Source organism: Mytilus galloprovincialis, chromosome 5 (genome assembly GCF_965363235.1).
Source record: "Mytilus galloprovincialis chromosome 5, xbMytGall1.hap1.1, whole genome shotgun sequence".
NCBI classification, from domain to species: Eukaryota; Metazoa; Mollusca; class Bivalvia; order Mytilida; family Mytilidae; genus Mytilus; species Mytilus galloprovincialis.
The window spans coordinates 79,347,583-79,365,716 of record NC_134842.1 but is presented as its reverse complement, the minus strand read 5'-3'; the positions used below and the strand labels follow the sequence as shown (position 1 = coordinate 79,365,716).

The 18,134-nt window shown below is 29.1% G+C and overlaps 1 protein-coding gene across 10 annotated transcripts in view; it reads left to right on the top strand.

Annotated features, from left to right (window-relative positions):
* Positions 1-17,487, top strand: part of LOC143076456 (uncharacterized) — a 56,124-nt gene extending 38,637 nt beyond the window's left edge. For 7 of the 10 annotated variants that reach the window (XM_076252241.1, XM_076252242.1, XM_076252245.1 and 4 more), the window contains 4 exons: positions 266-356; positions 1,311-1,388; positions 2,400-2,426; positions 15,673-17,487. In XM_076252241.1, the coding sequence (XP_076108356.1) occupies positions 266-356; positions 1,311-1,388; positions 2,400-2,426; positions 15,673-15,710 (234 nt within the window). In that variant the 3' untranslated portion in view covers positions 15,711-17,487. Of the gene's footprint in view, positions 1-265; positions 357-1,310; positions 1,389-2,399; positions 2,427-5,782; positions 5,830-15,672 lie in introns of all 10 variants that reach the window. The other 3 variants (XM_076252236.1, XM_076252239.1, XM_076252237.1) reach the window with 3 other exon arrangements.
* Positions 17,488-18,134: the final 647 nt, after the last annotated feature.

Below are 18,134 nucleotides of genomic sequence, written 5' to 3'. Positions count from 1 at the left end.
TAAAAACATCTGTGTTATTGCAGTTGAAAGTCTTTTCACAAAAAAACATGCATTTTTATTGTCTGAAACTTTCAAAGATTTTTTCATATTTATTTGAAACTGCCCTAAGTAGAGTATGATAAAAAAATGAAGAACTAAAAAAAATTGCAGAGTATTTTTAGCTATAAAATTCCTGCATTAAAAGATTATTCAGTGGAACAGTACTACTTTTTCTAAAAAAAAAATCTGTAAGATTAATGAATATTCATATTCTTTAAAATTTTAGCCAATGAAAGCTGAGCCAGCAGGTGACAAAGGGTTACCTCCCTGGAAAGTAGAATTAGGACAGATGAAAATGAGACAAACTCCTGCAAAAGGTATAGTATATGTATGATCGCTTTCAGGAGACAATATTACTTATGTGTGAACAGCTGGTCAAAGGGAGACAATTGGCTGTATTCATTTAAATCTTCTTGTATAATTAAACATTTGAAATAAAAATGAATACACTGTATGGTTGCATTCTAATTTGGTTTTTGCTGTTTTAATGAAAAATGAACAAATTGAATGATTATTATTATGTGGCTATAATGATCTGCTGACCAAGAGAAACAAGCAGTTTTTAACTTAGGCTTCAGATATAAAAACTGTGGTCAAATTAGTATGTAAATACATTTTTCCGCTTATTGTAGCCTGTTATATATATTTTGCTTGAACAAATATTTCTTGTATAACACTGCATATGTAAAATGTGTTGACTAGATTGGCTTATCCAGCATCATAAAACAATATTGCAAAGTAACCATTGGCATTTGTAAGCTAAGGTCATTGATAAATTTCACATATCAAAATGATAAATTTTTACAATCGATCTGAAGTCTACAAAATGTTTTTAAAACAATCGATACATTTTTGAATTAACAGTAAAACACATGTATAATCAGATATCATATTGAGAGAATATCTACTTCATTCAGAATTTTGTAAATCGTAATTTTTTTTTCATACACAACAACACATTAAGGTGGTACCCAACACCTTCACTAAAATTTATTTGGCTCCTTTGATTTTCATATTTACTTTGACCCTTTGACAAAAATATAAAAATTTCAAAATATTTGAACCAACCGTTTTGTCAGAAAAATTACACTGGTTATATAGCAGTTTGACAAACACTAATTTTGATCATTGAGAAGCTTTAACATTCCTTTAACAACACAACGTTATTAAAACGTTTAGCTGATTTTACAGAGTTATCTCCCTGTAGTGTTAGGTACCACCTTAAAAATAAAAAAAGAATGTTTCTGTTGATGTTTATTCTGATCTTTTAGTTTCAGCTCATGAGACAAAGAAGAGTACAGAACCAGAATGGAAGAAAGCAGCAGATGAAAAAAGACAGAGATTAAGAAGTAAGTAGAATTGTTGTAATGCAAATAAAAACCATTCTCAATAAAATAACAGCATGGGTATAAGTGTTCTTTTTTCTCTAATGTTGACTACAAGTTTTTATTTTATCTAACTAATTTCTTGAGCCTCAGTAGCCAAGTGGTCTAAGTAGTTTTACTACTGAAATCACTAGCCAGTCAACACTCAGGTTGTGTATTTAAACCACGCTCGTGCTGGTGCACTCGACTCCAATCTATTAAAATGACTAGGATTATCAGTTTTCCTATCGAAAGGTCATGGTTTTCTCAGGGCATTGCTGACTTCCTCCAACAATAAAAACTGACCGCCACAAAATAACCTAAAAGTGGCACTTAAATGTGGCGTTAAAACACCAACAATCAATCAATGTAATTAAGGTGGTACCTAACACTACAGGGAGATAACTCTGTAAAGTCAGCTAAATGTTTTAATTACGTTGGTTTGTTAAGGGAATATTAAGCTTCTCAAAGATCAAAATTAGTGTTTGTCAAACTGCTATATAACCAGTGTAATTTTTCTGATAAATTGGTTGGTTCAAATTTTTATGAAATTTTTATATTTTTGTCAAAGGGTCAAAGTTAATATTTTGTCAAAATTTTATGAAAATTAAACAAGCCAAATTAATTTTAGTCAAGGTGTTGGGTACCACCTTAAATTCTGATTAAAATATTTTTTGGGAAATGACTAGTTAAATGAATTCAAAAGAAAATTAATCATTTTATAGTTCATATAGAAAAAGGAGATGTGGTAGGATTGCCAATGATACAAATATCCATCAAAGTTCAAATAAAGTATATGTCAATAATAATAAAAAACATGTACCTTATGGTCAGCTATGAAAGGCCTGACATCAAAAATTATAAACAGTTCTAACAATAAAACTAATTACCTAATTTATAACAAAAGTTTATGAAAAGCAAATATGACAAGTTTATTAAAGAAATAATGTGTGTTATTGGCCAATGCTGTTGACACATATTGTTGACATGTTTTAGGTATAGGTGATTCTTGCTATGATGACGGTAAGTTTGACCTGCTTGGTGTTTTTACACATTTGTGGAAGGTTCATTTTACTACTGATCATTTAATCACCTTTGTGGTACCCTGCAAAACAACCTACAGACTTTTCATGTCAACTTTGGTTCAACTTTCCTGCAGAATACAATGTTAAAGCTTTTGTGGTTAAAGGTTAAATGTCAGATGCAATGTTTACCCACCTGTTCCCACAAGTTTTCAAGCCACAATCACTGTATGATCTATGGTTACAGGATTTTATTGCAAATGAACTGTATGACCTTTGGTTCAAAACAGACTTATATTCAGTGTGCAACCTGTGTTTCAAGGTTTTCATGACAGACGCAGTATTTGATATCCCTTAACCCTTTCCTCCATAGTGACGCCTTTTGACGCCACCCCTTTACTCCATAATGACGCCTTTTGACGCCTGTGTAGTACCTCAGTTGAAACACTTTGACTACAAAGTGTCTGCTTCAGACTTAATAAAATTTGTGTCCAATATCTGACTTGAATTTATTTGATGAAATATTTGTTTTTTCGCAATTTACTTATACTTTAAAGCATATTTTTAGCATTTTATTGAAAAATCCTATGCGAATCAAGTATGCAAAAAAAAGTGTCAATGAAGGAAAGGGTTAATCCCAATATACCATGCTGGAAGCAGTATTTTATATCCCTTAGTTGCAAGGTTTTGCTGTCTTTGAACAAAACCAAAAACAGATTCTTCTCAATTATTTTTTAAGATTTATGTTATTCAAATAGAAGGAGTCAAGGACTTAGATGTTGATATGACATTCTGATGAAAGATTGTTGAAATATACCTAAAACAGACATTTACATCAGACTGTTTCAATTTCATCCCAAAAATATTTAAATGTAACCATGGTAACCCTCCTGATTTTAGTTCTTAGCCTTTTACCAGAATTTCTCAATCTCCATACATATCTGAGTTTCATAGTTTGTCACATGTATGTTGCAAAAATAACAAGCCATATAAATATCCATGTTTGCAGTATTTAAAAGGATTTTGAGCTACTTAAAAAATTATAGTAAAATGACATGCAACATAAAATAAGGCTATAGTTAAGGTTGCAATAAAGTTGGATATATTAAGTTTATTTTATGCTATGAAAGTTCAAATTTATGAAAAAAGGGAATACTTTTCTAATCTAAGATTGTGTGATATGTAAAATGTGAAGCTTTTACCCATTTCTGTTAAGAAGTCTGTGGTTGGATAACCATATGATATTCAGGTTTATGTGATACAATGCACATTGTTTGATGGTTTGGTTTATATTAATCACAACTTTATATGTTTATTTCGTCTTTTAAAGGTTTTGTGGATTTCTTAGCACATACTACATGTACTAGATTATTAACTCAAGGTTTTTCATCACATTGGTTATAAGTACTGTTGAAATACCTTCCAAATTCAAATTTTTTGGGGGAATGTTGATGAGTAGCAGCTTCTGTAAATTCAAAAATTATTGCATGCATTTTATACTTTTTGTGATTTTGTCATTTAAGACGAAAATGCAATTTTAATTTTTGTGATACAGGATTGAGAAAAATCCTGTTTAATTCATATAAAATGTAAAAAATGCGACTTGAAATTGATTATAAAACTGTCACATTTTTGGTAATAATAAAAACGTTGCAATAATTTCTGAATTTACAGTACTACATGTGTCGTTTTAATACATTTGTTACAGTTTACAATACAAGCTTGCTCATAATGCAAGTTTCGATTGCACAAGTATGTAAACTAACGATCTCTGTAAAATTTTAATCTGCAAAGTTTTGAAACAGTATCTAAAGAGTTGTCTAATTTCAACATTAGAAAAGATTATATCATTATTATATTTTCCTGTTCAATATTAAGATTAAGTACCCTTTGACCTATAGTAATGCATTGGTAAATCTAAGAAAAACATTGCTGTCTGACGTCTTAAAGTTCAAGTAATTACATTAGATGTATGTTTCATTAGAATACGTTATTCTGATTGGCTAACTGCACATCACGTTCCTTAAGCAATTGCATTACACAATAAAACTTGTCATTCATGATGACACGAGGTCCCTTAATAAAGTGCACAGGTAAATTAAATAAAAATTTGACTTTAATTGTGTTTTCATGATCCTAGCTAAAAAAATGTAGTTATAAGTATTGAATGCTTCTTTTTGTAACTTCATAGGGTTGTAAAAGCATTGACCATGTGCACATTTGTGCACAAAATGTACTTGGGTCAACACATTTACACCCCAATAAAGTTACAAAAAGAAGCATTCAATTTTTAAAGGGGCACTAGCTACGAGATATAAAAAATCTAAAGTTTGATTTTTTTCTGTTCAATCAATAATGAAAGTGAAATAGTGAAATAGCAATTCGCTTTTTGCAGCCAAAAAGGTTCAATTTTGTCAAATTACGCTAAGAAATATTGATTATTAGTAATTCACTTGCAAGTGAATTAGTCGACCTCTTTAAATCAGTATTCATGTGAACTTTAATTTAACCCCTAGCTAGAGATTGACAACGCATGCATTGTACGTGTACTGGTTATTTAAAGAAAAAAGAATGTCAACAATGAAAGTAAAACTACGGTTAATCATTTGATTACTAATTCGATGCACATAAAATCATTCTTATACGGTTAAAAACTATGAGAAACATCTATTTTTAATCTATAAAATAAAATCAAACAGACCTATAAAAATCCAATTGCACGTGTAGGTTTAATCTATTCATATCTTTATTTATGTTCACATCGCTTATATAGTCATCTGAGGTCAAATCGATAGGTAATTAGATGGCGTCTGGACTAAAATACACACGAAACGAACCTATATATTATCTACCCAATGCTCTGTAAACTGTTTATTTTAGACTTTTGAAAGTTTGGATAAATGTTTTGCATTGTTATAAATCAAATATGAGAATTTGAGTCAAATCGGTGACCATGAATTTGACATCTAGTGCCCCTTTAAATAAAATTCTCTAATAATCATGTAGAAGTTAATTAAAAAAATGGCTGATTTTGAAAGAGGGTGTATTTACTGTAAAAATGTTTGAAACAATGGCATTTTAAAAATACTTAAAACAACAGATCTTGGTTGATTTTGATACTAGTGGTAAATTCTTTTAAGTTTTAAGTTAAGTGACACAATTCAAATTCATACATTTCCACAATTCTTTTGAAATATGACATGATAAAAAATTATCACAAAGTGGTTGAATTATGATGCTGTTAGGTGGCACAAGTCTCAAGGTGGGTAAGGTGACAACAACAGAAGTATTTAAAAAATCTTTGTGAGTTACTTCCCTTTGAACACAGTGTATTATTATATGTTTAATTTTATTTAGAAGCAGTTGATCATGTAGCACCTGGACAAGAATGAAATCTACAATAGGTATTACAACACATGTGTTTTTCTCCTGAGTGATTGCTTTCAATATAATCCTTGCATTATTTTCATTATCAACCCTTTACTCCTAATTTCAGAAAATGCTCAGTTATTACATGTATTACTTTTTTATGTAAAATTTGGCCTCCACTTGTGTATTTTTAGAATTCAGAATAAAAAGGTTACTTGCATTTCTTGGATAGATTGTTAAAATGTACAATGAAGTGGTTTCTCGCCCTAAATAAGAACAGCAGTGGCTTAAAGTGTAATGCTTAAATGTTTTAGTTATAATTAACTTGAATCAAATTTATAGTTTTCAATGGTATATATATTTAAATGCAGTGTAAAAAGTGTTTATCCCTTTCATTTGTTTGAACATTGGTTTGACACATGTGTTATTGCACTTTGGTGTTTGTGTGGAATTTCTTGAGCTGTGTTCACCTTTCATAATTGAAATATTGTTGAAGTTATGTTTCTTTAAATTTTGTATAAGATTTAGATTTGGAGAACCAGAAATCTTTGGGAAAATGCGCTAAAGTCTTACTCATCTTATGTCTTATATGCAAATGGTGTTGATTTAATCTGTCCTCACTTGTTGACTAAGAAATATTTGAAGTGGTGGATTCAGGGAGAGTGTAATTGGTATATGAACTGTACCCCTTTTGATTGGAAAATATTTCGTTGTAAGCAAACAAATAGTTCAAACAAATTTTTCTCCGTACTTCACTTGCCATTAATTCATGGAATAATGCCCCCTTATGACATTCTAGAACCTCAGGCTCAGCCCCTGATTCATGTAAGAGAAACTCCGACTTATCCCCCCTTTTTTGCATGGTACTGAACATTTCAGATGTAAGCTTTCTTATGTATAATATATTTCCTTTCATAAATGTTAGTCATAGTATCTTGTAATAAATTTTCTTAGTCTTTTAATATACAAAATGATTCCTAACAAAGTATATGCTTTAGATAGAAAAGTTTCTTTTTATTCTGCTCTTTTTATACACCAATTTCAGGTTTATAGACTTCAACACGTTCAATATCCCTTATTTCAAATTTGCGCCTCATAACGTACCAATATTTGAAAAAAAACCATTCACTTTTGATTTGTGATGTCAAGCTATTCTTGTTGTCATGGTTTTCCATAGAAAGTTATTTTTTTAATTACAGCAGAATTGAAATTGGTGCATTAACCATTTAGAATATTTATCAAGATGATAAATGTCTTTTTGTTTTAAAGATTTTTTTTTTAATGTATTTTATTTATGTGAAGGTCACTGCACATCCTCATTTCAGACTCCATCAAATCCAACCATTTATAATTTCCTGCAGTACTATCCTATCTGCACTGTAACTTTGTCTATTCACCAGGCTGTCTTAATTTAATAAGTTACTGTGCAGAATTGGAAAACAAGTCCAAGGTGGCCAATGAAGAATTTCCAAAAATCTACTTTTACACATGCAAAGCATCTCTGCAAATGAAAAAAAGAAAACAATAATTTCAGAAATGTTTCATTGTTTTAGTTATCAGGTTGTCTTTGTATCTTGTATACCCTACAATCTCCTCATCCATTTTACAAGGTTTGGTTTCATATCATTGCATTTTTGCTCACATATTTGCATTTTTATGTGTGATATTTTAGAATTTTTTGCCTTAAAATTTCATGAAAAAGTGTAATAAAAATACAGAATTCAAAGGTAAATTCTAATAGGAAAAGTCCATTATCTCATTGTTTTATGTAGCAAACTCTGAGTTTTGTAAGTTAAATGCTGACTTGCAGGTCAGTTTTGATAGCCATGGGCTAGCAGTTCTTCCAATAGGGCTAGAAAAAACCTTCTACCAATAAGTCCTGGGATAGTGAGCTGTAGTAAAAGTTTTTAACCCCTGCTATTTTCTTAAAAACTACACGTATAAAGAATTAATGGAGAGAAAATGTAAACGGCACACTAATTAGCAAGATCAGATCTACAAAGAAGTAAAATCATTGAAATGGTTAACTGACTTTTTATCTGAGTTATTGCTCCCTGAATCTGAATCATAGAAAGAAAATTTTGTAGATTTATTGTTAATTTTTTAATGTAGGCTGATCTTTATTGATTTGTGTAGACTATGACTTATTGCATAGTTAAAATGTCTGTTGTAAATATATAACAATGCACTGCACTCAATTTCAAACAAATAATTGATATTTCCTGAAATATTGTTCTTTTCATTTTATTAATGGACTTTTTAAACATTTTCAATATTCATTCATGAAAAAAGAATTATTTGTTTACATGAAAGTTTTATATTTTTGTTTTTGTTATTTTAGTATTGTCAATGGGATAGGCAGTTATTTGTGTTGTTATAGAAAAAGAAAATCGAACAAATTAATAAAAGCCTTGTTGAGGAAGAATCATCATGTAAATAAGTTAATAAACAAACTGATAAAAATAGAAATTAATAAACTTAGACTCATTAGTTTGTTAAAAAAGAAATTAATAAACAAACTCCTTATAAAAGAAATCAATAAACAGACTCGTAAAAAGAAAAAAGGGATTTTTTTATGACGTATTGTTTGCTTAAAAAATTATTTTTGTTAAGCCTAAGGAAATTAAAATAAGCGTGCCCTTTGGTGCATTTAGACAAAAGATTGAAGTACATAAAAATGTTTAATGTCTATCAAAGTACAACTGAATTTTTTACAGATCATATAGAAAGAGTTAGATTATATGTAGTCCCTAAGATTTTCATCACACAGTTCCTGCATGATTTCTGTTAATTTCGTGATCTGAAAATATGAAGATTCAGAACCTGACATGATAACACATTAAAGGAAATAAATGATATCAGAAATTAATTTGGAAATAGTAAGATTGTCTTCTTTACAGTAATAAAATAAAAAAAGACGAAATTACTGCTCTGTTTTTGTGTGAAATTATAGTTATTATAGACATCTGAATGTATTAGGCGGCTTCTTATTACATCAAACTAGTCATAAACAATAAAGTAAGCCATGGAATATTGCATGATCTTTTGTATTACACAAGAAGTTCTATGACAATGATGTAAGAGCTTGTAGCTGTAAAAATGTCTCAGTTGGAAAATTGTGTCACTTATGATGTAAAGGTTATTATTTGTGTCATCCCAAAGGGAGATAATTAAACAAGTTTTAGGATTCTGGTCAAATTAAATATGGTTTATTAATATTCCATTTTTTGTTCATGAAGGATGAATTGACCCTGTTCTGAACATAATATATTAGATTTCTTATTTCCAAGTGAGCTGCTCCTAGCTTAATGTTAAACTTTGACAAAACTCAAATCATATTTGGTACATATGGAGTAATTGTAAGGTGTCCATGTATTTCCAGTTTGGTTTATGTGACCTTGACCTCATTTTCTCTGATTATGATAAGCTTAATTGATAGTTGTAATAAGCTTTATATTTAGAACAGTCATTGACAGTATAAAAATAAGTTGTTAGTTTAAAAAGGCGAGACATTTCAGCGTGTGCACTCTTGTGTTAACATTAATGTATTTGTACAATTCAGAAGTAAGTTCCAGATCTCCGCAATTGCATTGTTATATTTAACTATCCAGTAAGATTACACTTTGATAAAAACTATTAAAGAATTTTTGTAGGTCTAAATTGATCAGACTATCAACATCTACCTTAAACTTTCCATTTTCACCAAAATCTTAAGATGGTCCCTTGTAAAAGTCGTAATGCCATTGAATGACAATTTTTTACACACAGTTTAAGCATTAATTATTAGTCCTAATGTCTGAAACTGTTAATTGACTTCTTTCAGGACTTATTGCCTTGAAATACAAGCTTTAACAATATTTTTATGTTGCAAAAAGATATTCACCAATATAACAAATGCATAAGATCTACAAAGAAGTTAAATCATTCAAATTGGTAAAAAAAAACTTGAGTTATTACCTTCAGAAATATATAAAGAACGTTTTGTAGAATTAATTTTTTATAACGTAGACTAAGTTTTATTTAATTGTGTCTACATCCGAAATTTTGAATTTTATGCATTTTTAATGCATTTTCTATTTTTATGTATATCATTTTTTAACTTCTCTGTAACCTTTGTACTTGCATGGTTTTATGAGAATAAACTATCTATCTACTGTGCTTTATAATATTGAATAGTTTTAAATGTCCACAGTGCACCCTGAGTATTAAAAAATAATTGACATTTCCTGAAATATTGTTCTTTTCATTTAATTTATGAAACTATCAAACACTTTCAATATTAATTCATAAAAATCATGACTTAGTTGTGTACAAGAACATTCTATGTTTTTGTTTGTTTGGAATTATTTGCTTCTTTTAGTATAATTGTCATGATTGTCAATGGGGATAGGCAGTTATTTGTGTTGTCATAGAAAAAGAAAATCTAACATATTAATAAAAGGATTGTTGAAAAAGAATAATCATGCAAATAAGTTAATAAACAAACTTGTAAAAAAAATAAAAAAAATAGTGACTTTTTATGACATATTGTGTAATTTGAAAACTATTTTTGTTAAGGAAATTCATTTTCAGCTTGCCCTGTGGTGCAAAAGTGAATATGACCAACAACAACCGAAGACCATCCCTACATGTCAGGCTCCGCTAAGAAGTTATGTTTTTTTAAACATTACTGAATGATAATTTGACTTTATTATGAGCTATTTACCCTCAAATTTTTTAATTGACCGTTTTTTGGACTGATTGCTCTTAAAATTTAACCAATTTTTTTTTTTTTTTTTTGGGGGGGGGGGGGGGGTTACAATTAAAGATAGAAAATGTAAACAGCAAACTAATCATTAGCAATATATTAAGGTCTACAAATATGTAGAATCATTGAAATTGTTATTGTCCTTTATCTGAGTTTAAAGAAAGAAATATTTTTAGAAATGATTATAATTTTTGACATGACGTTGGCTGACTTTTATTTAATTGTGTGGACTGTGACTTATTGAAAAGTTTGAAACATTGGTTGTAAAATAACAGTACACTGCACCCAGTATTAAAATAATTAACTTTTCCTGAATTATTGTCCTTTTCATTTTATTTATGTAACTAGGAAACATTTTTAATTATTAATTCATAAAAATGAGTTAGTTGTTACATGAAAGTTTTAAATTTTGTTTGTTTGGATATTCAGTCATTTTAGTATAATTATCAATAGGGATAGGCAGTTAAATGTGTTAATTTTTGTTATAGAAAAAGACAATCTAACAAATTAATAAAAGGCTTGTTGAGGAAGAATGATCATGCAAATAGGTTAATAAACAAACTCGTAAAAAAATAAGTTAATAAACAAATTCGTAAAAAAATAAGTTAATAAACAAACTCGTAAAAAAAGAAAAACAGTGACTTTTAATGACATATTGTGTACTTTGAAAATTATTTTTGTTAAAGAAATTCATTTTAGTGGTGCATTAAGACAAATGCATGAAGCATATAAAAAAGTTGAATGTATCAAATTGCAGCTGAATTTTTTACACCTATCCTAGAAAGAGTTAGATTATTTGTGGTCTGTCAGTTTGATGATTTTCATCTCACAGTTCCTGCATGATTTCTGTTAATTTAATGATAAAAAAAAACTAGAGCTGAAAATATGAAGATTCAGGATTTGACATGATAACACATTAAACGAAATAAATGATATCAGAAATTAATTTGGAAATAGTAAGATTGTCTTCTTTACAGTAATAAAACAAAAGAAAGCTGAAATTACTGCTCCATTTTTGTGTGAAATTATAGTTATTATAGACATCTGAATGTATTAGGCGGCTTCTTATAACATCAAACTAGTCATAAACAATAAAGTAAGCCATGGAATATTGCATGATCTTTTGTATTAAAGAAGAAGTTCTTTGACAATGATGTAAGAGCCTGTAGCTGTTAAAATGTCTCAGTTGGTAAATTGTGTCACTCATGATGGAAAGGTTAATAATTGTGTCATCCCAAAGGGAGATGATTATACCAGTTTTTAGGACTCTGGTCAAATTAAATAGAGTATATGAATGTTCTATTTTTGTTCATAAAGGATGAATTTACCCTTTCCAGAAAATAGATGATACCATTACTCAGATTTCCTATTTGAGTGACATGTTCCTTAGTGTTAACTTTGATAAAACATATTTTTATGTTTGGTTGTTTCATGGTGACAGTGAGAATTACAGTGGTCTATATAATGTTGCAAGAAGGCAAATGTGTTTATGTAGGCAAATTAGATACTTAAATCTTGATCTAAGTAACTGTCAGAATTGTTGATTTAGTTTATTAATACAATGAAAATGATTGAGGAATGGGATGGTAATTGGGGTACGAATTTCAACAGCCACAAAAATAAATGGAGAGTTGGATAGGGTTGGAAATTGGGCTCAATTTTCATAACTAAATGAGCCTACTATTGAGGGTTCAAAGAGATAATGTATTTTACCATTTCAATCACAAAGAACATTTCATTGAATGAGTCCTACTTTTGATTTTTTTCTAGTATAATTTCAGGACATTTAAAAGTCATTATTTATTCATTTTCAACATTGATGTTTTATTCTAGACCCACCTTATTTAAAGATAACATAGTATCATTCCCACTTTCTTTTTCTCACCCTCCCTCCCCTTACTTCCATACTGGTTGACCCACCTTTCAATGCATGCATATTTATATGCATTTGTAATTTGAATTTATTATCGTCCAGAATGTGCATGACCTACCCATTAATTATTTAATGCTACAATTTTTGTTTGAAAGTATGTTAAATATTGAAATGAATGCATCTATAAGAGAATAAAATAATTCTTAATTTTATTATAAGTATTGATTACATATGCATGATATAGCATGCATTTTAAATATTTAAAGTTTCTGTTGCATTATTGCTGAATTGTTGTGTCTAGTTCTAACTTTAAAAAGTGTTTTGAAATACAATCTAAATGGTTAAAACGTGAGGTGACTTAAAGCTCCATAATATTGAATTAGACCACAGCTTTACATTTCACCAAGAAAAATGTGTTTAATTAAATATTATTATAAATGAAATATAGGAATTTGATTAAGAAAATGAGAAAAAATTAATTATGCAAGGTTGTTTTATTCTATATTTAATAGCCAAGCTGCGGGATTTAATTAAAAATTGATATGCAATAGTTGACTTTCTGCAACAGTTACTAATCTCAGTAATGTTATAATTATTTGTCAAGGTGTGTTTTGTTTTCCAACATCTTTGAAGGTCATATTTGTTTTTTTTGTCCTTCAAGTCATGTTTATTGAATTCTATTATTAATTTATAATCCTGATATGGAAATGTTGTTACAATTATATCTGATCTGAGTCAACAAAATGGTTTGATTAATTTTAAATCAAGTTTTTTTTTATGATTTCAAGTATTTAAAGTGCTGTGTTATTTTGCTTTTGTATTTAATATCAAAGTCATTATTGAAAATTTGTATTGTCAACACAATCTAATGTGCAAATAATTATCCTGTCTATTTGCATCTGGATTTTACATTTTAAATTAAAAATAAATATTATTAAAATGCTGATCTTAAAATTGAGTTAAGAGTAAACTTTAAATTCTTTTTTTGTTGTTTAGAATACAATATGATATTAATATCTTTTAAGTTGAATCCGTCGCCCTTGTCTGAAAAGTCACATAGATTATGGCAACATTAGCATGATTAGTATACCGCTGTTCAAAACTCGTAAATCTATGGACAGAAAACAAAATCGGGGTAACAAACTAAAACTGAGGGAAACGCATTAATTATAAGAGGAAAACAACGACACAACATTAAAAGGTAACACACACAGAAACGGACTATACATTAGACAAAATCTGATGAGAATAATAAGTGTAATTCCACTAATAAAAATACAAAGTTAAATGGTTTAGTACTTAACATCAAGTAGAACCTGCAGCATTCTCATTTGCTTGCCCCATCTCAGCAACCTGGTTAGTGACTAATATTAAATCTTTTTGTATTTTTACTTGAAGAAGTTTGAAGTTTAAATTTGAGTGTCACCACTTTAACTGTTCTAGAGTTATGCCCCTTTATAATATTATGTTGGACACATTCTCGATTTATTTACTTTCAACATTTGATGTTGGTTAATAAAATTGAGAATGGAAATGGGGAATGTGCCAAAGAGACAACAACCTGACCATAGAGCAGACAACAGCAGAAGGTCACCAACAGGTCTTCAATGCAGGGAGACATTCCCGCACCCGCAGAACATTATTAACTCATTGACAAACTGTATGGACACATGTCTTTTGATTAGACTGTATGCTATCATCTAGGTGTCTTTCAGATTGGTGTGTCATTTGTATGATGTCTCATAACCAATATTGGATATCCAACTTCTTGAAATTTCTCTGAACTTCAATCTGGAAGGCCTCTGCCTACATATTTATTTATTGTTTATTTGTTCTCTTCCTGAATATGACTGAAATATTTGCCACTGGATGTGAAGCAACTAACAATCAATTATTCATTGAAATAATAAGAGACAGTAGAATCACATATCATCTAGTAGGGTTTTTATCAGGATCACATATCATCTAGTAGGGTTTTTATCAGGATCACATATCATCTAGTAGAGTTTTTATCAGGATCACATATCATCTCGTAGGGTTTTTATCAGGATCACATATCATCTAGTAGGGTTTTTATCAGGATCACATATCTTCTAGTATGGTTTTTATCAGGATCACATATTATCTAGTAGGGTTTTTATCAGGATTTTAAGTTTGAGAGTAAAATTTGCTGGTTATATTGACTAGTAGTTTACATATGTTTGCTGTTTCAATGAATTTAGCATTGATAAAATGACTAATAGATAGAGAAAGTCTAAGTTAAACTAGTATAAAGGAGATTTTTCATTTTTTTTATTATTTTTCCTCCATTCCTCCTCTTCTATACTTTTCATTGATTTTAACTATAGCTATGTCCCTTCTTTCTCCATGAATTTATACCATGTTTCAATGATATATAAATAACTGTATTGAATTTGCTAGTCAAGTAAAACAAAATCAATTATCTGCCATGCCTGAAAAATACTTTTTTTTTTAGATGCAACAGCAACAAAACTTTCCAAATTCAAACTAGACAATTTCATTTTGACCAATAAATCAAATCCTGGAAAAGTTAACATATTTGCAATTACTTGTTAATGGCATTCTTTCAAGTGAGTGAACTTTGAACTTATTATTTGTTTGTCTGTTATTTAGTCAGAACTGATGTTACAAATGACATAAGGTTCAATTAAAGTTCTAACTATTAAACAATATTTTTTCTTTAAGGAAGCTGGCTTGTCATGTTTTGGATTTTTTGTCAGATTTTCGGAATCCTCTGGTTTTATCCATTTGAATGCCTTGAAAAAAATTGCCCGGTGACCCCCATTTTTCTTTTTTAAATTCTTTAACATGTACAATGATAAGCCATCTGTAAAAGTCTTATAAAATTTTAATTACTTTTTAACAGTTTTTGAGAACTTTAACTTGTCAATGATAAAGCTAAGAAAAGTCAAGAGAGAATATTTTCTCACCAAAATTTCAATGGCTCATATCTTGAAAACAAGCACGGTGACCTATATATTTTTCTTGCTCTTTGGATTCCTTTATTAAATCCTTATCAATATAAACTAGTGTTTTGAAAAGTTAATTACTTTGAAACTGAGAAGCGAACTCCCTTAAATAATATGATTAAAAGCTAAACAGATATGATTGAAAACCATGATTTTTTTTAGAAAACAACCATTAAATTCTTCTTCAGATGATTTTTTATGAAAGTTGCAGAAATCTAAAACAATAAAAAAACAGATTATTTTCATGCATTTTTTTTTCTCATTTCAGATTCTGGACTTTTAGCATCAAGAAAGGCAACCAAGTGATAATTTAATTTATTAGTTCCTGCAAAGCAACATTTAACATGTCCTTGATAAGGACCACATGTATCTATAGAATATCATACATTTAGATGTCCTTTGATCAGGGCGACACATATCTATATAAAATATCAAACATTTATCAGCAATACATGTATCATTATGGACATGTAATGTCTAGAAAGTAGCTATGTTTTATATTGTTTGGTTACTTTTTTTTTGTTATTTTTAATTTGTTTTAGGTCAAACAAAATAAATTGTTGTTTTTTTATGTGTTTGACAAATAGATGGTATAAAAATACCACTTTCACTTCATTAAATTTTCCCTGTATGATATTGTGCAGGTCACATATTTTATGAATATTTAATGGAAAAAAGTGTATTCATGTATTCATAAGTACGGTCAAATATTTTATAACTTTGTTCAGATTTTTTTCTTAAATATCAACTGAGTATGAAATTTAAACTTCTACTTTCAGTAAAATTGTGAAAACAAAAATTCAGAAATCTAAATATATTGAAAAAAACGTTCTTCTCTTAACCAACAATATTGCAATGTTTCTGTGATAAAAAACAAAATTTGTGATATTATATTTCAATGGGCATATATCTGATATCTATATTTTGAAATATTACTTGTCTAAAACAATGCTTATTGAAATATTGCTAAAATAATGTTAAATACTGTTTTTGCAAAGTATGGATGAAAAATACTTTTTCTGTCTTTTATTAATAAGAGATCAATAAGGGCTTTTTAACACATGCCACTTAATTGTATATGTTTTTAACTAATATTTATCCAATGATTAAATCTGTCTTATCAAAGCTTTTTGAAAATAAAAGAAAGCCAAATGTTTTGTAATATTTCAGTTGAGTCTAAATGAAGTTATGTCTTCACTTATTAAAAATGACCACTATTTAATAGCTAATTGAGACTGCTGTTATGTTTAGATTGTTACTTTTACGAATTAACATTCCAGGGGGTTTTCCCCTTATTACAGGGTTTATAATAAAAGTTCTGTATATAAATGATAAAAATGTATATTTTTTTATGCACAAATAGTGCCGTTGCAATTATATACACATGTTCATTCCAAATCATAATGTTCTTGGTTCAGGGCTAAGAATTGAACAAACCATTCCATATAAAATTTAACTTGAAAATTGATGTTTGCATTTTGTTTGTTATCGTTTTAGTATTGTTTTTTCATTAGCTTCATGTATAGTACCCGAGATATAAAACTGCAAAGTCAGTATGATATGGAGTCCCTTATTATACATTTTCTCACATTATTCCTCTCAAACAATTAGATGCTAAAAAATCACCTTTTTTACCTTCTTTTAGTGGATTCACTTGTGGTGATCTAAATGTATATTGATATTGAATCTTGGTTCATTACACATTTGTTTACTATCAATTTTGAGGTAGGAGGTAAAAGAAGTTTTGTGGAATATTTTGAAGTGGTTCTTGCTTGACCATGGCAGATTTATGTATGGCTGTAATGTAATGTTTCCTATCTTTGATATTATATATGTTTATCTGTCTGTGTAAAGGTACAAACATACTTAAGTAAAGAATAGTGCTTGCATAGTTATGTTTTTAATTCCTGACTATAAATTTTTGTTATCGATTATAGATAAAAAGCATGAAAAATTATTTGATTCAACTTGGTGATTTTTAATTTCCTTGTCAAATTTCAAATGCATATTGATAATCATCTTCTTATTTAAGTTCACTTTAGTAACACTCAAATGTTACCTGATATGAGCCCATCATGACTATCTTTTCTGCAAAGTGTAAAAAAAGCGGTTTAGTTTTGTTTCTGTAATTAAAAGTATCTTTTTGATGTAAACATAATAATAATGAAGTGATTTTCCCCATAACTTAATAATTTTTACTCTGTATAATACAATTTAATATGAGCTGATATGTTTTTTATGCCCCACCTACGATAGTAGAGGGGCATTATGTTTTCTGGTCTGTGCGTCCGTTCGTCCGTCTGTTCGTTCGTTCGTTCGTTCGTCTGTTCGTTAGTCCGTCTGTCCCGCTTCAGGTTAAAGTTTTTGGTCAAGGTAGTTTTTGATGAAGTTGAAGTCCAATCAACTTGAAACTTATTACACATGTTCCTTATGATATGATCTTTCTAATTTAAATGCCAAATTAGAGTTTTGACCCCAATTTTACGGTTCACTGATAGAAAATGATAGTGCAAATTTCAGGTTAAAGTTTTTGGCTTCAGGTTAAAGTTTTTGGTCAGGTTAAAGTTTTTGGTCAAGGTAGTTTTTGATGAAGTTGAAGTCCAATCAACTTGAAACTTAGTACACATGTTCCTTATGATATGATCTTTCTAATTTAAATGCCAAATTAGAGTTTTGACCCCAATTTTACGGTTCACTGATAGAAAATGATAGTGCAAATTTCAGGTTAAA